Source organism: Dicentrarchus labrax, unplaced genomic scaffold (genome assembly GCF_905237075.1).
Source record: "Dicentrarchus labrax unplaced genomic scaffold, dlabrax2021, whole genome shotgun sequence".
Taxonomy (NCBI): Eukaryota; Metazoa; Chordata; class Actinopteri; family Moronidae; genus Dicentrarchus; species Dicentrarchus labrax.
Genome location: NW_026136714.1, coordinates 16,715,234 through 16,740,336, shown reverse-complemented (window position 1 = coordinate 16,740,336; position 25,103 = coordinate 16,715,234). Strand labels below are relative to the sequence as shown.

The window sequence follows — 25,103 nt, the reverse complement described above, 5'->3', positions numbered from 1 at the left end:
AATAGAGCAGGTCTAGACCGAACTCTTTAACATTAATTACAGAGACCCAACAGTACCACCATGAGCAAGCACTTGGCGACAAGGGCAAGGAAAAACTGCCTGTTAAAAGGCAGAAACCTAGGACAGATCCTCCGGTTCTAGGTGGGTGGTCGTCTGTCTCGACCAGTTGGGGTGAGAGAGAGAGAGAGAGCGAGAGACAGACATGTTCAACTGCCTTATTTTTAACTAGCACTAATTATAATTTCATAAAAGAAGTTGTCTGTTTGTGGTTGCCCAATACCCCAAATACAATGGACTTGCAGCAGAATGACAGGAAAAGACACATCAGGGGTGGCAATCACGCTTCCAGTTTATTTACAACAAAGGTAAATATCAGACAGGCAGGTTAAAAAGTAAACATACGTTTATTAACATGAAACACCAAACTAAATACAGTTATTATGTAAGTTACAACCGTACTATTACTGTGAAACTGTTTAATTGCTCACTAGCAAGGTACACAACAACTCATATTCAAATATCCAACAGCACCTGAAGGCAGCAGAAGCGTTTCCACAGTCAGTGGTATTGAGGTTGTTTCAGGTCTTGGTATTGAATGAGTACGTTCAGTTTATATTTAACAGTAGTTCACAGTGTTTGTTGTTGTTGATTTTTGCATGTTTTACAGTAATAAACTTTGATTAAAATCTTCCTTAACATAAAGAATTAGAATTTTTTTAAAAAAGAATAAAAAAATGGAGGATCTTCACATGATAGTTATTCATGGATATCCATTAGTGTCTTTAAACAAATCTAAACAACACCTTAATGACTTTACGCACTTTGTACAGTTACCATATTAGTTCTGAAGTTTTAGTTAGTGAGTAAACAAATCAAATCCTTCCAATAACGGCTGTACCATAAAAAACATTTCATTAGAAAAGGTTTAAAATCTACAAAACATGAAAAATGTATTTGTAACCACGTTGTTCAGAAATACACAGTATAGTAAGAAAGGAGAGGACGATTCATAAAAAGAAAACACAGCTTCCGAAACAAAAATCCACGGTGGAAGCCCTCGCTACCGTCCGCAATGTGAAGGAAATCGTTATATTCCATGTCGAACAATGTGGCGTTGCAGTTCAAAGTTGTTCGTGAGGTTTCGTCCACAAAACTCACAGGTAAACAGTTTCTCCTCTGTAGCTGCTCCATCCAGAACTGTGGTTTCCCCTGAAGAACAAGAGAAATGAACTCAGGCTGGTGTCACATGTAATTTCCAAGACCTAACTAGTGGCAACCCACAGTTACTCCCATGAAACTATTAATCAGTCTATAAAATGTCAGAAAACAGTGATAAATGCCAGTCACTATTTCTAGCAGCCCAATAAAACATCTTAAAAAGGGACAGTTCACCCCAAAATACATATATACAGAGAAGGCCACAGCTAAGGGCCACAGGTCGGAGTCGAACCCACGGTCGCTGCAGCAACGATGCAAAGGCTTTGAGCACCACAAGCAGAGTGCCAGCTCGTTCCATTATATTTGAGAGAAGGCAGGCATCTCCAAACCATAACAATGTAGATGGATAAATAACAGTTCAGGTAAGAGGCAAAATGTCTATACTTGATTGTAGGGTGAACTACTACATTTTTCACAAAATCAACCAGAGTCAGCAGAGTCACATCACCTGACACACTGATGACTGTCATACAGACAGTGGTAGTACTAAGTAGTGCTGTTATGGTAGTCAGGATGTCAGTTTAAAGGCCTCGTCTTGGGCTAAAAGCATCAACCCAGATGTATGGCAGGACATCGCTGGAGTTCAGTCTTAGAAAACAATGGGTGCAGCGTATTGGCCGTCCTCCACTGTTCATCACAACTCAAACCAAATATTCTGTCAAATATGTTCAGAAGACTTTATTGTGGTTCACTGTGATCAATTTACTGTCTTACCTTTGGGCACATGTGGATTCTCAGATTCCTTCTCATTGTCTTCGGCGATCATCTCTCTGTCCTGCTTTTGCTCACCATCATCATTCTTATCTTCCTCTTTGCAAAGAGGTTGCATCTCTTCTTTCAGATATTCATTCTCAAGTACTGGCATTTCCCCGTAAGGGTCTCTTACTTCCTCACTGTTTTTTTGATTTTTCACTTGATCCTCTTTGCATTTAGTAAACGAGACGCCTAAGATCTCCTTATGGCTTATCTTAAGTTGTCCACAGTTGGGCTTAATAGTTAGCAAATGCCTTTCAACTGTAAAACTCTCTGGAGCCCTGTTGTTATTCGCCAGCCTGTGATTTGTTTTGGCAGAGGCGGAAATGTCCTCCGTGTTCACTTGATTCTTTCGGTTGTGGGCCAAAGTGTTGCTGCTCTCTTTATCCAGCAATAGGATATGGCGCAATATATCATTTTCTATCCTAGCCTCAAAGTTCAACGTCCTATGCTTTAACGTCTTAATATGTAGCTTGTGGCTCTGTGCTTTTTCAGCTACTCTACCATATGTTGTTGAGCTCCCCTCTGCTGCCTGCTCTTTTTGTTGAGTGAGCGTTATGCTGCTGTCCTCACCATCTCTGAGTTTGGGTTGGGCTTGGTTCTCGTTTGTCTGCCTCTCTTTCTCTGGACAATTGCGATCCTCAAGCTGGATATCTGTACTGTTTCCACCACCAACATTTTGTTCTGCTGTATTTTCTATCTTCTGTCTTCTTGCAGAGTCTGGCAAAAATATAATTTCTGCTTGTTCTTGTGGGTCCTGCTCATGCTTCTGTTGGACAGTGGTGTTTGGTGTTGTACTCTCATCTTGAAGGTCTAATACAGAGCTCTCAGCGGGGTTTTCTTCATTTCCATTCTTCCCATCCTGCTCTTGATTCTGATACGCTTCATTGATCTGTAGCGTAATATTCTCCATGTTGTTATTTTCTGCCGGGTTCTTAGCTTGTGTCTCGTGTGGAACTTCATTAAAGTTTGATACAAACTTCTCTGTTCTTACGTCCTCTCTGTCATTGCTGTGGCGCTCCAAGTTAGACAAACATCCGTCTTCTTCTGGCATGCCAACCATTACCTCCAGCTGATCAAGGCTGATCTGACCCACAAGCTCATGATTCCTCACAACCTGCACGAAAAACAAAAAACAAAATCAAACTACACATTTTCTCTAATCTCAATACAATGTACAATGTACCACCTCATGTAATCTCATGGGGACTACCACTAGCTGTGGGAACACTGATGCTTTGCTGCGAGAAAAAAACAAAAGCAGAAGTCTGGGTTGGGGAGAAGCGGTCAGTGAGAACTGGGGGTGAAATTTTAACTGGAGGTGAGATTTTAACTGTTTTTATCAGTCCTGTCTGTCAACAGTAGTGTGCTAGCTTTAACCTCAAGGGCTAGAATGTGGATCCTAAACATGTTACATCATATTTTATTTTTTATCATTTATTTTATTTTTTTAGTTTTAAGTCTTTACATTTTTCAAATTCCAGTAAATTAAAGTGAATAATTCATTATTAAAATGCAGAGGAATTCCAGAGATGCACAGAGCGGTTTAGCTATAACCCCTCACCTGATGCTTATCGCTCAAGTGTGCCTCCAAGTCGGTCAGCCGAGTACAGTCGAAGTAGCACAGCCGGCACTTGTAGGGTTTGACGTCATCGTGCCTCATCATGTGCAGACGCAGGTTTTCAGCACTGCCGCTCGTGAATGTGCACTTATGACAGCGGAAGACAATACCTTGAAGGCAACGTGACAGCTTTGAGCGACGCACCTCTATTGGCACAACACGTTCCTCTGGAAACAGAAGAAACAAAGAGACAGATCAGGACAGATGGGGGTAGATCAGGGTGTCAGGGGGTGGGAACACAGAATCCTGTCGAGCATCTAACATACCGCGATGCAAGACAATGTGATCGATCATGTTATTCTTGTTCTTGGTCTGGTAGAGGCAGAAAGGGCAGCGGAGGTCTTTCTGATGAGTAGGTTCTGACTGGCAGGTAGAGTGACCGGTCTGAATGTGCATTTCCAGAGTTTTCCTAATTAAAGGCAGGAAAAACAAGTTACGAGAATGAATGTCCGTTACAAAATGTGATGGATGCTTTGGTGACAAATATTTCTGTCACAAATCTCTCACATCACATGAAAGCGGTGTGAGTGGTCCTATCTAGAGCCAGTGTTTGATTTATCCCTTCTAGGCTACAGTAGAAGCATGGCAGAAATTGCAGAAGCTTGTCACAGTCCAAAAACACTCCCTTTTTAAATAAAGAAAAATACTTAGTAACTTACCTAAAACCAGTGACAAAGTTGCAGTCCTTACACCTGAGGATCTTCTTTCCATGGGTCCTTAGATAATGTCGTCGTATACTAGACAGGTGTCCAGTGTTGAAATTGCAGACTTCACAGTGAAGCAGGCTGTTCTCAGGTAAACTGGTTTCTTGGACGTTTACTTTCAATGCAGCACCAGCCTGTGCCATCAAGTTATAATGGTTCAACTGCCGCTGCACATCTGGGGGCTCCAAGTACGATTCTGTCAAAGTAAAAAAAAATACAGTCTCTGTATAGCCACTAATGCAAAAAGTGTGTATTTAATATGCGTTTTGACAGTTATATACAGTACATTAGGATTTATAATATGGATGACTTGCTTTCAGTAATTTCAAGTTCTTCATCAAGTTCAGATAAATTGTTCAATTCCTCTGACAAATTAGGGGGATCCTTGTCAGCCCTCTCAGCACTCTCCTCATCTTGGTAGTCACTCTCAGCAGTATCCATAAGGACATCTGGGCATTAAGACACAGTATGTACATGGAAGGACAAGACAAAAACAAAAGAAACATTATTATTATCATAATACAAGTGCTGCGTAATCTGTTCCGTAAAGTTGTTTGAAACTGGCATGGAAATGTTCTTGTTCACTGGTGAGATTGATTGATTTTATTGTATGATTATGATTTAATATTTAGCCTCCCTTTATTGACATTAATATGGTGGACAGTAGTGTTAGAAGCACTTACATACCCAGAAACAACTCAGCAGCATAACAACTGTTGTATTAGAGTGGGTGAATTTTAGCTAGGTGTACCTAATAAACTGGCAGCTGAGTGTATACTAGAAACCTATGCAGCAACAGCTTATTTTGAGAAAACCTGTAAAAACATGTATGCCTACATGTCCTTGAAAGTGCAACATGTCATCAAGATAACCTACGAATTAGCTGATACTCCAATATCTTCTGTGATCAAGTATGCCCACAGGTAAAAGAGATCATATATGATGATGAGTAGTAACATGAAACAGATACCAGTGTATTGAATGTCATATACAAGTTACTCACCATGATGCTTTTTCATAAAATGACTCCTCCACAGGCCCATGACGGTTGTCCGATAGGAACAGAAGCTACATAGGAATGGTCGTATTGTCCCAGCTTTGTAGATGATGTATTTGTTAATGCTGATGAGATAATGGCAAAATCACAAACCAAAAACATTTAGTCAGATATATCCCCAGTTACCTCATCAAAAACTAAATACATGTTGGGGGCTCTGCATATGAATGACATCAAATTTGTGCAGTGTATTTTAAATTTTCATACATTTCAAAGTACTATACAATGCTGTGATGGTATTAATTTGCTTTGTAAAGCTATCTGAGCGTGTGCAAATAAGGCCAACTGAAGAGCTCTCATAACAGCTCATATATGTAAGCGTAAACCTAAATGTAGCATTTATAAACAATGTTGTTCAAACTTTTGTTTTGAATAGCTGACATAGCTAAATGCTGACAGACTCTGTGGTCTAGTCATAAACACTGAATCCAAATCGCCTAGGTTTCTTCTTACTTGTGCTTTAATGCTGAGGTAGACACATTGTCCATTTTCTTGATGGCCGCCAGGGCTGCATGGCTGCGCTCATGCGAACGTAAACCTTTCAGCGACATGAATTTCCGCCCACACTGTTTGCAAGTGTGTTCGTCTTCCCTCGGGTCCAGCTCTGGTTGCTCCAGATCGGCATGTTTTGAAGGCGACAACAGAGGACTTGTTGGCAAAGTGAAGGTCTCTGTTGGTGTCACATTCCACTGGGCCAGTTCGGCCACGGTTTCAAAAATGGGCAGTTCATCTTGCCTACAGAGCTGGAAATTAAACACAGCAATTGTCAACAATTGTTTAACTTACAAGTGTAGCAAAAGCACGAAGCAAAGGATCAACCGTGTAAATGACCATAGTGGCAGATTCAACTTACTTCGATGGATTTGGCCTCTGGTGCTGTCGTAATGGCAAGTGATGGCGTTCTCTCAGCAGCTTCCGCCATCTTCTTCCTCTGCTCTCTGTGGCGATCCAGATGATCACACAACTTTCGGATTCCATTCATTTGTTTCTTGCAGAGGGCACATATGTAAAGTCCAGTGCTTTTCTTTGATGCTTGTGATAAAACAATGAAGTCCAATGTGCAATCTGAGCTATGAAAAGTACTATAGTGATCAATAAGCAGCTGAGACGAGTCAAATGTTAAGTTTTGACACATCTTACATTTGACGTTTGCACTTTCCTCTGATTCAGCTTCAGGCAAGTTGCTGGCCTTGTGTTTATATTTGTTATACTTCTGTAGCAGTTTGTGTGTGGTCAATGCATCCAATCTGTGGGTATTTTTGTAATGACAATGCAGGTACCTCCGACACGATCCTATATAGGTACAAATGTGGCACTTGTACAGAAATACTTTGTTCGGTACTGTGCTTGGTTGACACGTCTCAAGAGTTCCCAAGTCGTGACTGAGGCCAGTTTCTGTGGTGCTCACTGCTGACGTTTGGTTTTCTATTGGAGAGACAGCTTCCAATACGGACCCTTGAGAGCCATGAGCAGGTTGTTTTTCAGCTTCATTTTGAACTGGATGTTCAGAAGCTGTTGCCATAGCCTGACCGTGGTCCCTCTCAAAGTGGTTTTTAAGTTTCTTCAATGATACATGAATTTGAGGACATTTTTTACACACGTACCCTCTTGTATTAGAACCTTTTCCCATTGTACAACTGACTATGTTGGTGACAAGAACTTCTTCTGTCTGAAGTTCATCTGCCCTGGCTACGATATCTGGATGCTTCATTTGGCAATGAGTGAGAGTGCCATGGTAGCTAGCATTCATATAAGGACAACACGGACACCTGTAGACCAACATTTTGTTATCCTCTGTCGTCATGTCTTCAGAATTGTTATCTGGTTGTTGAGTTAAAGGACGGTCAGGAACTGTGGTTGCTGGTGTCACCTGCGTGAATAGTGGAGCACAGTATTTTAAGAAGGCTTCCTTTCCATGTTTATTAGCATAATGGCTTCCAAGGCGCTTTTTCCTGAAATAGGAACTGGAACACAGGGCACACTTGTATAAAGAATCCTGAACCTTTGAAACAGATGCATTCTGGTGGCGAACGTGCATGTGCCGACTAAGCGCAAGTTGTGTGCTGCAACCATAAGAGCAGTACTGGCACTTAATCACTGCATACGTTTTCTTACTTAAAAAGGAAGCTTTTGATACTGTTCCCTGATTGCTGAGGGCCTTGTATTGTTTTTTTTTACTCATGGCTGATGGTTTAGGGGCTGATTGTGGCGTGTTTGCCACTGCGTTTGCCACAGTCCCTTTATGGCCCTGCTCGCGGTGCTTGTTCAGCTTCTCCAGCGTTGCATAGATTTCTGGGCAGGTTTTACACATGTACCCACTAAGTCTTATGCCATGGCCTTTTCTTTTCAAACAGTGCTCCCACTTGCGTACATGTGCTTCATCCACGTAAAAACTGTCTGCCCTGGATGCAAGGACAGGATGCCTCATCTGGCAGTGAGTGAGGACTCCATGATAATTGGTATTCACGTAGGTACAATGTGGACACTTAAAGACATGCACACGTGTTTGGGTTTGTACTTGCTCTTCCTGTTGTTCATCTAAATTTTCAGCTAAAGCGTCTTGGTGTTTCATTCCACAGTGAGTGTTGAGCCCACGCTGGCTAGGAAACTTTGCAGGGCAGTAAACACACTTGAACGTAGCGGGAGATGCTGTTGCTTCATGAGATGAACCAGGGGAATTTTCAAATTCAAGAGGCGCTTGGTAGGTATCAAATGTCAAAGGCATTTCATTGTGGTCTTGCACCTGCCTGTTTGCACCCGGCTTCTTGCTGTTAAGGACGTCCAGGACTGAGCCGTCTTCTTTCACAGACCAAGGATGAACAGCGCGGTAGTGGCATGCGATGTCTGACTTCGAGCTTCCTTTAAACGAACATGCTCTGCACGAATACATCTTGGTTTCGTTTTGCCCAGATCTTTGAGCTCGTAAGCTGGCATCAGTGTCATCGCCGTCGCTACCACGGTCAGTGTTCTTTATTTGAGGTTTCTTCTTTTTAGGAGGGCTTGCATCAGGACCAACATACAACCGAGTAGTAACATACTGAAGGCTTGGTCTACGTCCTGGGTGTTGTTCCTGGTAGTGATTATACACAGCTGCTGCTTTTTTGTGAGAGAAAACACACAAATCGCAGTGATACCCTGTCTGTAAAGTTCCTCGTTTAAAACACACTTTTAAAACCTCAGTGACTGAGCGATTGGCCTTGTGGATTTTCCACATGTGCCTCCTTAAAAGATACACATATTGAGTGCTGTATGGGCATCTATGGCAATGAAGGGTCCTCTGTGTTTGTGAGGCAGAAACTTTGACAAGCTTTTTTGTTTTGTCTTGTTCATCTTCTTTTTCCCCAAGGGATGCATGACGGACTTCTTGGTTTGCAATTGTCTGTGTCTGGTTGAGAACCATATTAGTATACAGACGAACTTGTTCACCCGTAACCAGGAATCCACGGTGTATTTTGAAGTAATGTCGAAGTACCTCGTGCACAGTTCTGTGTCTATAGTTGCAAAAGTGGCAGAAAAACGCAGGTCCATCACTCTCATTCATAAGAGGAAGAGGTAGATGAGTAGAAAAGGATAACTCCTTTGCTTGAGATTTAGATTTTTCGATTTGATCGCGAACCGAGGCTGTATGTTCAATAATGCAATCCCTGCTGGAATTAATGCTTTGGTGAACTTTGGCTTGATGGCTCAATACTCCGATTACAGATGGATTTCCATAGTTGCACTTTTGGCAGTAAAACAAGTTTTCTGCACATGCATAAGCATTAAATCCCATCGCCAAAGAATCTGCTGCCTCATTATCTTTATGCTGAAGTTCCTTTTCACTACGTTCCTCTACTTGTTTGCTAGTTTTAGAATCAGAAGATGCAGCTCTTTTTGAGGCTTTAGCTTCTCTTTGAAGTTTCTTTTTCTGCACCTTAGCACTGTGACACAGGATCTCTTCAATATCGGTTGGTTCCTGCGCAGCGTGTTTTGAGTTATGATGACTAACAACGCTTTTGATGTTGGTACTTGAGTAACCGCAAAACTGGCAGTAAAACAATTTATTTGTTGAACTACTAGATAAACTGTCCATTACAGCAGACATTTCCATAATACGTTTGGTAGGCCTTTTCACTTGTTTACTTTTATCTTCAGAAAATTCCACTTTCTTTCCTTCTGTTTTTGTAGACTCTGAACGAGTCTTAGAAGCTTCTGGTGTGGCCTTAGGATTTCTCAATGACAATGAAATATTTTGCTGTGAAAGATCAGCTTGGTTTCTTGTCCCCTCATAAGGACCGGATGTGTTTTTTTGAGATGTAGATTTTTCTACTGTTGTCACAGAGTCTGGGGACTTTTCAGGCATCATCTGCGATGTTGTGGCACGAGCTGACTGCTTAATTGTGTCTATTGTGACCGCTTCATCTGGGTGATTTTTTTGGTAGTGGACATGCAAACCTACAGCTGACTTGTGACTAAAGTTGCAGTTGTTGCAATGATACAATGCCCCTTCTGCTCTTTTGGAGCTGGGATGTTGGGGTGGGGGTGCATTTTTGACTTCCTTACTTGGTTCACGCGCACTCTCAAGACCTTGTGGTCTTTCTGGACTGGGCGCTTTTTTACTTGTATTCGACTGTGATGATTCCTCTTGGCAGCTAGTCACCGAGTATCTGCAGTACATCAAGGAATTGTCCACTTTGTGTGTTGGGTGTGTTTGCTTGTAATGTTTTATCAAGGTCTTCAATGCAGTCGTGGTAAATTGACAGACAAAACATTTGAAAAGCAAACGGAGTTCAGATGATTGCATCGTGAATACATTTGGGGCCTCTGGATGATTTTCCGTATAGTGTCTCTTGAGGTCAGCTACACTGAAAAACTCAACTGGACACTCCAGGCAACGAAAGGTAGCGCTTTGATCACTCGGCTCCTGAATGTAAACGGTTTTATATCTTACATAAGGGTGGTTGTTCTGATAATGGGTTGACACAAGTCTGATGCTAACGTCAGTGTAGTCACAGTGCTTACAAAAATAAACTTTTGGGCTTTTCATGTCTCCATTAACAAGATTAGCCTTCTTTTCTTCTTCATCTTCACTAAATTCAAATGAAAACTCTGTGTTACTTGATGATTGTTGTTGTTGTTGTTGACTTGCATCGGCTTTCTCTCTTCTCTTTGTCTCTTCCTTTGCTTTTTTAGCAGGAGGTCCTTTTGAGCTTTCATTATTGGTCCTCTTGCCAACATTGCTAGGAACTGTTCCTTCATATTGTTCCTCAGGCTTTGGCGCTCGCAGGTCACTAACTAGAAGTTGGTCGCGTAGCAAAAAACGGTCAGATTTACATCCAGAGATATCTATCGTGGGCTTGGCAGTGACTTTAAACACACCACTACTGTTTGGGCTGGAGTCTTGGGGAGATTCTTGCAAAACCAAGGTTTCTTTGGTGCCATCTAGAAGCACTGTGCTGTCAGTTAACTTCACTGGGGATTTCCCAGTTGATCCAGAAGATGACACGAAGTACTTGGTGATGGTTTGCAATGGCCTCTTGTATGTTTTCACATCCTTTGATGAGATAAGTGTGCATTTAGTTTTTGAGGTAGACGTAACTGAAAGAGTGGAGGAAATCGCTCGTGCTCCAGCAGCTTCCTTGATCTGGTCCGTCGAAGGATTTTTGGTGTTGTGGTTTTCAGAACTGATTAGATTTCCTATCACATTCTGATCCTCGGTTTTATTTTGACAGTGTTTGTCATGTTCATTTAAAACGTCCCGACTGCGAGCTTTAAAATCACAATGCTGGCATTCAAAATGATCTCCTGAACTGTTGCTTTCGTTGTCGGTGCTGGCTTTGGTAGTTCCAGCATTTTTTAAACCAGCATCTCTGAGAGCAACATCTACATCAAAGCCATGCACCTTGTTGAGGTGTTCAAAAAGGTAGACCTTGGATTTGAAGAGAAGTGTACAGTGACTACACTGGAAAGACTTGATAGAGGGTTCTTGAGTTTGAGCTTGATTGTATATCACGTGGCCAGAGGTGGAAATTGAATCTGAGGGGGTAAATGACAGACAATGATGAACACTTAATATGATGCACTTCATTGAAACAACACTCAACAGTGTCAGAAATATTGACTGTAATAAATACCTTTTTGCATCTTGCTTTCCTCTCTAAACCCAGAGCCTTACATATAAAAGACACAGCTGTGACACACCTGGAAGCAGGTTAAAAGCATACATTATTGCATCGTACAAGGCACAAGAGCAGCACCATATATTTGGTTCCTACTTTGTCACCACAGTTAAAGTTAAGTGCACTACTGAGGGTCTCTACTGGGACTTAAAAATTAAACACTAACAGCAACAGATGGCAGTAAGTTGAAAAAAACTTGGGTATTTATCAGTCGTTCAACAGGAAGGAAACGGACAACGAGTTCAGTCCCACTATAAACTAAACTGACACGAACTCTCTCAACAACACAAGCGAAGAAAAAGTGGACGGACACAACTTGTTGAAATATTCAGTGCTATCACGTACTCACGCGTGCAGACAAACACAGGATGATGCTTATGGAGCAACGCTTTGAAGAGCTGATGTTGTTAACGTGCAGAAACCACACATTTCCGCCATTTTTCGCGCGAGTGTGACTCCATCTGGCTAGTGCTTCCGCTCCAACGAGAGATCAATGGACTTCAGCTACCGCTTCACTTCCGGCGAGAGTCACCTTAACCTTCAAAATAAAATGATAATTTCTGAACTTTAACGCATAGATCCTTTGGGTCTCCGCTTTTCATAGTAAATAAAAGGATGGGATGTATTTTTCAGAATTTTAGACCAGTGCAATGGTCATGACATATTAACGGTTATTTTTTTACTTTGTAATAATGTAATAATTAAATAATAAAAAGGGTCTTATTTTTTAAACGACATTATGAAAAGAATACAGAAAACATCAAACAATACAAAAAGTATTTAAGTACTGTTTTTTTTGTTATTGTTATATGGCGGAGAATCATTTTATTATCCATACTATCAAGCTATATTGGTTCATCTCATGTTTTAATTAAGATTAGGTGTTCGGCCATGCTTTAATTGTGAAATCAGGGACAGACGTGACCGGAAGTACTTAGGCTTCGCTTTGTGGCTCCTTATTAGTCTAAGGAAACACTTCCCCTTTTTTCAACTCCTTTTATTTGAGGTATGTCTAATAAAGTTTCATTTTCTCCCATGTGACACAATATAGTCACAATACATTTTTGTACATTAGACTGGATATATGAGGCACATTTGATAGCGAAACTTTAATAACAGTCCAGACAAACCTCCAAGAAAACATCAACATTTATTTTATCCTCGTTTCTGTTCTGTTCTGACTAGTGATAATCCGCCTTTATAAATCCAGGTGGATTAAATAACCTCCAGGAACATCCCAGCAGTCATCCCAAAGAGAAAATGTGTCTGTACGTATCAAAGTTGGCATTTCCTGTCGCGACTGTCATGAGTTCCGAGTACTGACATTTCCTCCGGAGGAATATATCGGTCGTACCATAACAGGAAACAGCAGTGCAGCAGTGGCAGTGGCTGGTCTCCTTTGAATGTGATATTTTCTCTGCTTCAGTGTAAGTTAGTCTCATTACTGAGTTGTTTTGTAGCTAACTGTCATTATACATTCAGTATTAAGTGAATGACAGTTTGACTGTGTCTACCTTACCTCGCTAACTGACTGACTCTTATCATACTTCCTGCTACAGCCACACGCACAGACACAGCTCTCTGACACATGAGATCAGTCTTTGTGCAGCTGGTTCACGCCAGCACAAAAGGAATGCCTGTTGCAGCAAATCAGTCCTCCTCTGTGTGAAAGCCTTTGACAAACCATTGTGTGTCTTTATTTGTGTGTTCAGGGGTGACGTTTTCTGAGGGGAAAATAAATAAATAATGTCAGTCTGACCTCAGAGGAACACGATGCTCCCAGCCAAGCTGACTCTGAATGTCCTGAACCGGATTCACCATGGATCCTCTTACCCCTGCCTTTACTCCCTGTCAAACGGCCTCCTTCACATGGAAGGACGAAGGACTAGAGATGGTCTTCACTCAGACTCCAGTATGTTGAGGAGAGTGTTTTACAGCCAGAGTGCAATCCGCCCATCACTCAGACTACGTGAAACACAGCACTATGGGAGAAGAGCTTTCAGTTTGTCAGCTGCTACAATCGTCAATGCTGCTCCAGCACCTGTCCGGCCATATCTCCGATTGATGAGGCTGGACAAGCCTATTGGTTTGTACATTCATCTGTAATGCAAATCACATCCTTCTGTGTCAATTTATACAATTATTTAGAGAGGAACTGTTACTGTATAGGGACCTAATATAAATATTTGCCTGTATATTTTTTTAAAAACAATGTTGGGATTGGTTCATCATTAGTTTCAGCCGAAGTTTGGAATATTGGTAAATCTGCCTTTTTGGGATCTTTTGAGAGTAATTCACAAAGTTGTGTGTAATAAACAACTTTATAGGAGTAGAATCAGAATCACGGTCAGCCACAATCTTGCCTGCACGCCTCAGGGTCCTAGAGGCATACAGGTCCTGGAGGGATGGCAGATTGCAGCCGATCCCCTTTTCAGCAGATCGAATGATACGCTGCAGTCTGCCCTTGTCCTTGGCAGTGGCAGCAGCGTACCAGATGGTGATAGATGAGGGGAGGATGGACTCGATAATGGCGGTGTAGAAGTGCACCATCATCGTCTTTGGCAAGTTGAACTTCCTCAGCTGCCGCAGGAAGTAGATCCTCTGCGGGGCTTTCTTGGTGAGGTCCTGGGTAATGATGGTACCCAGGAAGCGGAAGGAGTCATCACACAGGATGATGGGGGCGGGTGGGGCTGGGTTCTTTCTCAAGTCCACAACCATCTCCACTGTTTTCAGAGCGTTTAGCTCCAGGTTGTTCTGGCTGCACCAGGTCACCAGATGGTCAATCTCCCATCTGTAGGCGGACTCATCTCCACCAGAGATGAGCCCAATGAGGGAGGTGTCATCCGCGAACTTCAGGAGCCTGACGGACTGGTGACTGGAGGTGCAGCTGTTGGTGTACAGGGAGAAGAGCAGAGGAGAAAGAACGCTGCTTTGGAGGGGATCCGGTGCTGATGGTCTGAGAGACAGACACATTTTCCCCCAGCTTCACATGCTGTTTCCTGTCAGACAGGAGGTCTGCGATCCACCTGCAGGTGGAGTCAGGCACAGTGAGCTGGGAGAGCTTGTCCTGTAGCAGAGCTGGGATGATGGTGTTGAAAGCAGAGCTGAAGTCCACAAACAGGATCCTGGTATTTTCCTAGGGAGTCCAGATGCTGGATGGTGAAGTGCAGGGCCATGTTTACTGCATCATCTACAGACCTGTTGGCTTTGTAGGCGAACTGTAGGGGGTCCAGGAGTAGGTCCGTAATGGCTTTGAGGTGGGGGAGCACAAGGCATTAAAAGGACTTCATGACCACATGAGATGTTAGTAAAGACCGGAGACAGCTGGTCAGCACAGTGCTTCAGGGTGGATGGAGAGACAGAGTCTGGTCCAGCTTCTTTGCGGGGGTTCTGCCTCTTAAAGAGTCTGTTGACGTCCCTCTCCTGAAGGCAGAGAGTCATCACTGTGGTGGAGGAGGAGGGATTCACAGAGGTGTGGAGTTTTGAAGTGGCCCTGACTCCTGCTGAGCTGGGGGAGGGGGAACTGGTGAGGGGTGTCACGGGGGATGGTGTCAGGATTGCTCCTTTGTCTGTCGAAGCGACAGTAGAACTCATTCAGCTCATTTGCCAGGCGCAAGTCATTGATGGAGTGGGGGGTTTTAGGTTTATAGTTGGTTATCTGTCTGAGCCCCTTACAGACAGAACCAGAGTCGTTGGCTGAGAACTGATGTTGAAGTTTCTCAGAGTACTGTCGTTTAGCTTCTCTCACCGCCTTGCTAAACTTGTACTTTGACTCCTTAAACTTGTCCTTGTCCCCACACCTGAACGCTTGCGCCTTCTGCAACCGTAACTGTCTGAGTTTGGCTGTGAACCAGGGTTTGTCACTGTTATAACTCACCCTGGTGCATGATGGTACACAACAGTCCTCACAGAAGCTGATGTATGACGTCACAGCCTCTGTGTACTCAGACTATTGGTAGCAGTCCTGAACACGTCCCAGTCAGTAGAGTCCAAACACGCCTGAAGATCCTCCGCAGCTTCACTGGTCCACTGTTTTGATGTCCTCACAAGAGGTTTACAGAGCTTTAATTTCTGCCTGTATGAAGGACTCAGGTGGACCATGACTTGGTCGGAGAGGCCCAGTGCGGTGCGGGGGACGGCGTGATGCTGACTGTAGTGTAACAGTGATCGAGTTTGTTCTTCTCTCTGGTCAGGCATTTAATTTAACTGTTTGTATTTGGGGAGTTCGTGGCTGAGGTTTCCTTTGTTAAAGTCACCCAGGACGATAACTACAGAGTCCGGGTTAGTCCGCTCCACACACAGTATCTGGTCGGCGGGCGTGCGCTGTGCCTCCTGCACGTTGGCCTGCGGTGGAATGTAAACACCGACCAGAATGAATGAAACAAACTCACGGGGGGAGTAAAAAGGTTTACAGTTTATGATGAAATATTCCAGATTAGAAGACCATACAATAGAATATAATAGTGTATTACAACACTAAATGACCACGAGATCTGAACTTCTGTGCATCCCAAACCAAACCAAAATTAAAAATTAGATCTACCTCTCTACATCTGCTAACCAAAAGGTCTGGGCAACCTAAAATAAAAACATAAATGTCCACTCTAGTTGGAGTACAGTTACACTCCTATTTTTATTAAAAGCTTAAACACAAAGAGCGTACTACACAGGGGAGCTTGATGTACTTTTCAGAAAGCTTTTTGCCAACACCAGGCAAGCCGCTGAGAATAAACGTAAGAGCCCCTCAGCAGTAGTCAAACGCTTTCCCCACCAGACCACAGTTTAAACTTTCAGAGACTCACTGTCTCTGTCGGCTTGGCCTTCATGTCTTCATAGCTTTGTTTAATCTCCTGTTTATGGTGTGTCTCTGTATTGTAGGGACATGGCTGCTGTACCTCCCGTGTACATGGAGCATTGCTCTTGCTTCTGACCCCGGATGTCTCCCACATCTGGGCATGCTCACCCTGTTTGGTACAGGTGCTCTGCTGATGAGAGGAGCGGGCTGCACCATCAATGACATGTGGGACAGAGACTTTGACAAAAAGGTATATGAAACTAATATGTAGCCATTCACACATTCAGGTGGCTTTTGTCATACAAATGCCATAAAGTAAAACTTATTATGGTAACTCCCAAATAACCTAATCCCATATTTGATACTATTCCCTGTCAGCTCCATTTTTTATTAACTGGATATTTCCATAATAATCTTAATTTCTTAATTGTTGTTTTTAATAATGTGTTTTATTTTATAGAGGTCTTTTCTGATCCCACGTGGATAATTTTTTAAATACAGTGTTTAGGAAACCGTAATACTCTATGTTGATGGTTTATAGCCGTACCTTTAACTACACTCACAGTCAATAACACCCTCTTTACTACTATAATACAGCAAGATGTAAGCATCCCTATCATGATTTCTGCACTAACTGATTGAAAGTGATGTTTTGGTGCAGGTTTCCAGGACGGCCACTCGACCCATTGCGTCAGGAGAGATTTCTCGGATGCAGGCATTGGTCTTCCTAGGAGGGCAGCTCTCTCTGGCACTTGGGGTTCTCTTGTGTCTCAACTATTACAGGTACCCAGTGATCCTCTTCTTTTCATTAGATCTGTTGGACAACAGACAAGAGGGAACAAATAACCAAGAGTGTAGGTCAGACAAAAAACACACATAGTAGATAGCATAGTTGAAGCTTGCAATATAAAGGTAATGTTGCCTTATTTTGGGGTTTATAACTCCCTTTGTTGGCCATGAAGAGATCCCTTCTTAATGCACTTTTAGTGTAAGTGATGAGGCACAAAATCCAGTCCTCCTTCCATGCAAAAAGGCATTTTAAAGTTTATCCGTAGTTAATATGAGGCTCTGGCTGTCTGAGTTAGACAAATCAACTGAATATCTTCCAAAGTTACTCTCTTTTATACTATCTTTCCACTGCAATTCAACACAGAAACACTGTCCAGAGAAACACAAAGAGGTCATTTTGTATTAAAAAGACTGTACCTTTAAAGACACTCTTATTGTCCAACTCAGACTGACCGGTATCAGTATGAACAGGTCGAATTATAACAAGGACAACCTCTCTCATTGTACAAACTGTTGTTTTAAGACAGACTTAAAAAAATGTAGCAGTGAATGTATAATACATACTTGCAAAGTTGTTTATATATTTAAAGGCTTGACGCTGTTTGGCTCACAGTTTTCGTAATGCTCTTCACAGTATAGTTTTGGGTGCTGCGTCATTATCACTTGTCATCACCTACCCGCTGATGAAGAGGATCACTTACTGGCCACAGTTTATGTTGGGTATGTACAGTATAAGATTATCCTGAGTTGTTCATCTAAATATAATACTTCTTCCAATCAGCTGAAGTTGGTCTTACATTCCTTACGTTACTTCTGATTAGGCCTCACTTTCAATTGGGGAGCACTGCTCGGCTGGTCCGCTGTCAAAGGCTCCTGTGATTGGTCTGTGTGCCTCCCGCTGTATTTCTCAGGAGTGATGTGGACGCTGATATATGACACAATATATGCACATCAGGTGATGTACAGAGCTGCACAAAACACCACAGTTCCTTCTTTATGCTTCCTAAAAAGCATCTGACATATTGGGTCATTTTCGCTTACGTTTAGAAAGAAGTTTATATATTTTGGTTGAAATGTACAATGCAGATAATTTTCTATCCAGTTTTTATATTTTATATTCAATTTATCCAATTATCCATTTTACTCAGCACACAGCTCCAGCCAATGCAGTTAAGGACAGTCACAGTCAATCTCATAATCCTCACTCAGTATTAAAAAAAAGCTATTTTTATTCAGCCAAATATAACAACAGTCTAAACAGTTGAAGTCAGTTTTATTATCATGATAATCTAGAATAAATGGATTTGGATATGCAGCAAATGGATACTGACTAACAGAGAGAGACAGCACCAAATTTACAGTGAAAAAAAGTTTTCAAAATAACTACAAATTCATTGCATTTTATTACACAGTGAAGTAGTATTACACTTATTTAGCTGTATTGTTTGACACAGTAATAGTAAGATTACATATTGGGTCAATTTGGGATGATAAGCAATTGACAATATACTGTATTTGGAAAAAAAAACTTTCCAAAACAGCGAATTTATTAATATTTTCTATATGGTTTCTTTAAACTATTATTTTTTTTTAATCTTATTATCTAGTGTGAATATACCTAGAGTTTGGTCAAAATATCTTATTGTGTCTTTAAATACGACACACTCATGTGATTTCCATTGAAAAAGCCAAATACTGGGCCTCCCTGGTAGCTCTCCTGGTAGAGCTGGTGCCCCATGTGTCTAGGCTGCAGCAGCCATGGGTTCGACTCCGACCTTTGGCTGCGTGTAATCCCCCCTGTCACTCTACAGTTATAACTATCCATTAAATGCAATAAAAGCCCCTCACCCAACAAAGCCAAATACAATCAGATGTGTATTATGAATAAGAAAGGAACAACAACGGTGAAACTGAAACATGACTATGTACTAAATTAGGTATGGTAATCAAAATGCAAACTGTAAACCTAAAACGATTTCTATCTAGGGATTGTAGATCACTGATTACGATTGTTTCTTGGACTTTCAGTCACTCTGGCAGATGGACGCATGATAATACTGACTCTGTTCTTTCTTTGATAACAAGGATAAGGAGGACGATGTCAAAGTTGGAGTCAAATCTACGGCCCTGAGGTTCCAGGAGCAAACCAAACCATGGCTGAGTGGCTTCACGGTGGCCATGATGTCAGGACTTGTTGCAGCTGGGGTCAATGCTGAGCAGACTCTCCCTTACTATGCTGTACTGTCCACAGTGGCCCTTCACCTAACGTATCAGGTGAGGAACACGGTGTTGTACAGTGTAGTCTGAATGCTCGCAGCCAAAGGGTTAATAATTACAGTGCAGAGTTTCATTCCATTGTGAGATAATATTCAACTAAAGTGAACTGGTGGTGTAAATGTGTAAAAAATAACATTAGGTCCTCTCAGTTGTCCTAAACAAACATCGGTCTCAAACATGGGTTTTGATATTTGCTCTCCTCTCTTTTAGATTTACACATTGGACATTAACAAACCAGAGGACTGCTGGAAGAAGTTTGTCTCAAACAGAAACCTTGGACTGTTGTTATTTTTAGGCATTGTTGCTGGCAATTTATGGAAAGAAAGAAGAGAGACTTTGCTGCAAAATGAGGAAGCATTCAGATAAGTGAGATAATAATCAGTACAAATATTGTTTTATTACATTTGCAGTAGATCACATACTGCAACGCTGCAGAGTACATTTTGGGATATTCAAAGCTCTGTGAGACTGCAAAAGATGTTATTGGATACATTTTCTTTTCTTTGTTGGTTTAAAAATTCACTTGGATATTGTTGAAATTAAATTGATAAATGTGTATCAGATCTCGAGTGGTTGCGCACAAACACACAGAAATCAGCAACATTCAGTCATAATAAACATGCCTAATTGGGGAAATTGAACATATTGTTGTAATTGTTGCTGAGTACGCCTCAAAGCCGCATTAAGCAATTTCTACCACTAGGGAGCAGAAAGATACCAAAACTGCATCCACCTTATAAAGCCTCTTCTGGTGTTTTAGTTTAATTTTTGTCCACCAACTGTTGGGGAAAATATCTGGCTCTTAACTTTTTTCATGAGTTACTGGTTTACTTTCAGGCTGCTAGTGTACACTTGCCATGTCTGAGCTTGTTTGCAAGTAACTGCTTATTATTGTAATCACACTCTGAAAACATGCTCTCTGTATTGTGACACTTCTAATGCTCAGACCATGGCACACAAGACAAAGGTTTGTTTGTAATATGCACACCGATGGGAAGCTGGTCGAGGTTGCTACTTTCAGTTAGCATCTTGCGTGTCTTTGTTCTCATTGTTGGTGTCCAGGTGGACAACAGTGCCTTAGTTTAAATAATCAGGCCAAGGTTCATTCAGTCAGAAGTTACAGTGTACAGGATTCAGCATGATCAAACATAAAGGAAATGATTATACATGATTACATGTGCGTGATAAAACACAATTTATTTTATATGAGCGGTTGGTGAGTTGTCACGTTTTAACCAGGCTGGTTTCACAACCATAATAATGTGATGAAAGACGCTTAAAGCTACACACACTGCTGGTATGGTGCTATGTCTCACATGACATTGTGTTATTTCTGACTGTAACAAATAAAATATTGCTAATATTGTCGTAAATGTTGCTTAAAATATGTCCAAACTGCTGACATTGCTTCTCCACCACCTAGTTTTATGATTACAAGTACATGATCAGGTGCTTCCCTATCAATGCCAATAATCAAGAATGTAATTTAATGCAAGTTTAAATTTTAAAAGTGATATTCAGTTTATGGCAGTGGAGAACAGCCCTGCCCCAAATGTTACCCCCGAACCGTCCAGTTCATTTCGCAATAGTGGTGGCTGAAACATACAGAAATAAAGTATAATTTCCAGTTACATTCTCTTATAAGACTGCTCCAGACAAGGGATAATTTAGAATTTGAAAATGATCCACTATTCTGTGGATAAAGCAGCTTTTTGTTGTACAGTAGTTACTCAGTTTTCATAGTAAAACAGTTAGACAATTACAGACTCCCCAAGTTGAGGGTGATATAAAGTCCAGTTCATATATTTATCGTATATAGCTATATATCTCAAATACATAGGCATAGGAGTGTGTTCCCATGACTACATTACTAAACTGTGTTGAGTTTTAAAAGGATAAAGAGCAGAATAATATTAAAAAGTGGAAACAGACCTATGTATGTTGACGACAAAAGTCTCAAACCAGACATATTTCTTAATTCTACTGCTATAACAATACAAGCAACAATCATTTGAGTGTTTATCCAGCTTAAACAAGTGTATGTTTTCCTCCATGTAGATGAAAGTCTTCGGCGCAGGTGACCGTGTATGTGATAATCTGCTTTCACTGTTGCAGCCCAGGTCAAAATTCCCACAAAGTGACCTAAATGCAAACCATGCCACCACAGTGAAAACCCAAAAGTCATGAACAATGGGAAACGCTTGCATCTCATATAAATCAGTCTACGCAGCCATGAAGCTGTTGTCGTGTTCCATCGACGGGCAAACTCTGAAATGCGGCTCGACGCCTCGGTGGTCCAGAAATCTCCGTCAGATAGTCTGCTCCAGTCTGGGGAGCTTCCTGGGGCATTTTCCCAAAAGCCAAACCCAGCTGCGTTATTGAGACATTCACTGATCCTCCAGTGAGAATAATATTGCATCCTCAAAACCACCGCCACACCCCAAACCCACAGGATGCCATAGAGAAAAATGGAGTTGTAGGGATCATAGTTGTTGTGTTTCAGAAAATACACAAGACAATACCTTAAACACTCCAGCAATAGCACCTGTATCAGCTTTAGGAAGACCACACCCTGTGGATTAGGTGGAGGGTTGAGTCTTATTCCCGCCATAAGGGACACGAATCGACTGTAGGAGCATAAAGGGCCACCGAGCAGTGTGGTGAAATTGAGGGTGTAGCTGATAAGAGGGAGAAGCATCACACACGCCTTCCTTTTGGATGAAGCATTAAATGTTAGCATAACTCGTTTCTCCTGGAGGTCCATGGACACTGAGGTGATTCTCTGAGTGAGCAGCATCAAAGAGGACATAGCCAGAAACAATCTGAAAGAGCAAGAGTTGTTCATCTGATCACATATGAATATCTGAATGCTTTTTAGGTTTTAAGCATCCAATAATGTAGGTTCAAAGTTTGTCCTTAACAGTCTCACCTTAAGGTTCATTTAGTAACTGCTCTGGAGCTTTTGATCATATCACAAAATTGATTCTTAGATGCAGCAGCTAACGATTTCTGACAAAAAGTGAACATGGATGAGGTGTCTTAGAAAGAAAGCTACAGTTCTATAGCAATTGAGCTAACTCACTCTGCTGTGTAATGTGGTCGACAGCTCCTAAATGGACCTTCAGGCGAGACTGTTTTGTCAGATTCAATATCATTGTAAAAGGGAATCCATTTTGAGCAAATACTTTAGCACTTAATTATATATCTCTGTGCTGTGCAATCTTCATCTATGCATCTTAAGCATTATTCTATTTTTCTGTCTTTGTCAACAAATTCAATGAAAAGACCAAAACCAACAATATGTTTATCCGTCTCAGTAGTTTCAGACTTCCAGAGCTCGTCTGTGGCATAATTCTAAAGACATTTAAAAATGTTATTAAAAAATTATAAATCCATTTTTTTTAAAAGGCAAAACTATTTTATCAAACATCTGGGTACTGTAGTACGAACATGAAGTCGTGCATTTTTGTACATTTGTAATAAAACTAAAACTAAACTACAGTCCCAGTGTTCATTATAACAAAGGATCACCTAGTGAATGCGTTATGTTTTTTGTATTTATTATACCAGGTGACACTTGTTAGTTGGATCAATTAATTGAGGCTTTTGGTCTTTTCATGGGATTTGTTGACAATCATAAAAATACAGAATATTGCCAGACTTATCCTGAAAATACAAATTACTAACCAGACAGCTTAGCTGATCATTCGTAATTTATGTAGGGATGAAGGTGTCAGCTAACATAACACCAAACTCATTTAAAATGAATACCTGATGCAGACAGGCTCATGCAGGTAGTATTCCCTGTACTGTATAAGCAGGTGCCAGAAGGTTTGCCACAACATCTGGATACTAAACGCCCAGATGTGGACACTGCTGGGATCCACAGAGCACACGAGCAGAATAAAGACAAAGGTGGAGGTGAACAGAAGTGCGCTGTAGATCCCCATTGTGATGACTGCCAGGACGCATCCTCCAACAGCGACAAACAGGTACCTGTAGACAGAAATCTGTGTTGACGACTAGAGCTACAATGATTTGCTGATAAACTGATTAGTCAATGGATGGGAAAATTGGCAACTGTTAACTAAGCAAAAATGGTTTAAGATTCTCCGGTTGCAGTTTCTCCTATGTCATGATTGGCTGGTTTTGTCTTTCTTTATATCATTGTGAACTGAATATTGGACTGGGTTTTAGACTGGTTAGACAAAACAAGACATAAGACCAAACAATTAAATTAAAACTAAACTAAATTAAATGATTAATCAGGAAAATGGTCTGCAGATTAATTGATGAATGAAAATAATTGCTAGCTACACTACACTTCACTTCCTGACTGATTAGGATTTCTTAAGTCATTTTATTTAAACAATACAATTAAACCAAAATATTTACCATTTTACAGAGAAGTTCAGAATACAATTGGATAAATAAAATACAAACAAATTAATATGAAATAAAAATAAATATGTACAAGACTGTCTGTACAACACAGTCTAGTGTTGTGTTCCCAGTTAAAAAACTCTTATGTTCCAGTTGGTCTGATTATTTCATACAGGGTCACATTTACAAATCAAACTTCATTAAACTACTAAAATACAATCAGATAGTATTAAAATATGGGTTCACTGATTGACTGATTTTAGTGCATTAGGACTCCCAAAGTAACAGTTCCCTGTATACTAATTAACTGCTTGACACATACATGTGGTTTAGTATATAATAGGATTAATAAATCAATTTGAAATTACCTACCTGTATGTTAAGGACAGATGACCCAGTTTGGCAAGAAAATAAAACAAAAATGCGAATGGAAGTAAAAAGTATTGGTGCATTAAAAACTGATGATGTTCCCACAACCAGTTCATCGAACCCATATCTGAGTCTCTATCGAGGCCACTGATAGCTGACATTTGGTGCAGATTGTCCTAATAAAGAGCTGAAATATTTGTTTTATCTGCACTGGCTGTCTTTGCCATTCCACCTGTGGCTTGCATTAAAGTAGTTCATTTTGTTTACCACTATCACACAGTATTGATAATGGTTATTCCCTTTGTTTGATATTATCAATAATGTGTGGGATACAGAGGATTTTTGTTAGCCCATATTTCAGCAACTATAGCAACCAAAAGAAGTCAGTTTTTTTTTCTCAATTTGTCTTTTTTATTTCACAACATCAAACATGTAGCAACTCAGGAAGTCTTTATTACAAGGAACCAAAAGTAGTGGTTTATTTGTGTAACACTTTCCAAAACAACAATGAATGTTAGCCAACAGTTAACTCATTCAATTGATACTAAAATATAAATACAAAGTCAAAAGGAGAAGTGGTATAAATGTGAGTGAGCTTTATGCCCAGATTACCAAAAATAAAGATGAACCACTCTTTCAACCTGCTGACTCAAGGTTATATTTGCATCTGTTTGCAAACAGGTTTGTGATTGCCGGATTTATACTGGCAGACAGACAACCAAATGTATGATACATCTATTCAAATAGTGTCAGAGCCACAGCATGCTGGTCTTATTTCAGTGACCCAACAATGTTTGAGTTGAGAAGAACTTTAAAAATGGTGAATAAATGTACTTTTTACAACAGGTTTTACCTTTATATGTATTTTTATAGATATATGTACACTTGACTTCTGTGCCAATTTAAAGATGCTGTAAACCTTTGTGTCCTCACTCAAGTAGCTGCTGGTCTCTGATAATGCGCAGCAGTCTTGCTTGAG

The 25,103-nt window shown here is 40.9% G+C and overlaps 3 protein-coding genes across 4 annotated transcripts; 1 reads left to right on the top strand and 2 right to left on the bottom strand.

Moving 5' to 3' along the window:
• Positions 1 to 324: 324 nt before the first annotated feature.
• On the bottom strand, positions 325 to 11,981 carry LOC127376001 (zinc finger protein 462). Of its 2 annotated transcripts, none has more exons than XM_051422463.1 (11): positions 11,857 to 11,981; positions 11,467 to 11,533; positions 6,207 to 11,368; positions 5,807 to 6,096; positions 5,300 to 5,418; positions 4,611 to 4,745; positions 4,252 to 4,492; positions 3,859 to 4,001; positions 3,536 to 3,759; positions 1,933 to 3,088; positions 325 to 1,209 (listed from the first exon to the last, which is right to left on the bottom strand). In XM_051422463.1, exons 2-11 carry the CDS (start codon positions 11,474 to 11,476, stop codon positions 1,088 to 1,090), a joined length of 7,602 nt encoding a protein of 2,533 aa, XP_051278423.1. In that variant the 5' UTR covers positions 11,477 to 11,533; positions 11,857 to 11,981; the 3' UTR covers positions 325 to 1,087. The 2 variants fall into 2 exon arrangements, with proteins under 2 accessions (XP_051278423.1, XP_051278424.1); XM_051422464.1 differs by having other exon boundaries at positions 11,861 to 11,973.
• A 553-nt stretch (positions 11,982 to 12,534) lies between these two features.
• On the top strand, positions 12,535 to 20,745 carry coq2 (coenzyme Q2 4-hydroxybenzoate polyprenyltransferase). Its single transcript, XM_051423192.1, has 8 exons — positions 12,535 to 12,938; positions 13,224 to 13,597; positions 16,390 to 16,556; positions 16,968 to 17,089; positions 17,730 to 17,815; positions 17,917 to 18,050; positions 19,181 to 19,369; positions 19,583 to 20,745. The coding sequence occupies exons 2-8, from the start codon at positions 13,285 to 13,287 to the stop codon at positions 19,736 to 19,738; spliced, it is 1,167 nt and encodes a 388-aa protein (XP_051279152.1). The 5' UTR covers positions 12,535 to 12,938; positions 13,224 to 13,284; the 3' UTR covers positions 19,739 to 20,745.
• Positions 20,746 to 21,242: 497 nt separating this feature from the next.
• mboat4 (membrane bound O-acyltransferase domain containing 4) lies at positions 21,243 to 24,240 on the bottom strand. The gene is made up of 3 exons (XM_051422796.1): positions 24,128 to 24,240; positions 23,144 to 23,368; positions 21,243 to 22,194 (listed from the first exon to the last, which is right to left on the bottom strand). Exons 1-3 carry the CDS (start codon positions 24,238 to 24,240, stop codon positions 21,243 to 21,245), a joined length of 1,290 nt encoding a protein of 429 aa, XP_051278756.1.
• Between the last annotated feature and the right edge of the window lie 863 nt (positions 24,241 to 25,103).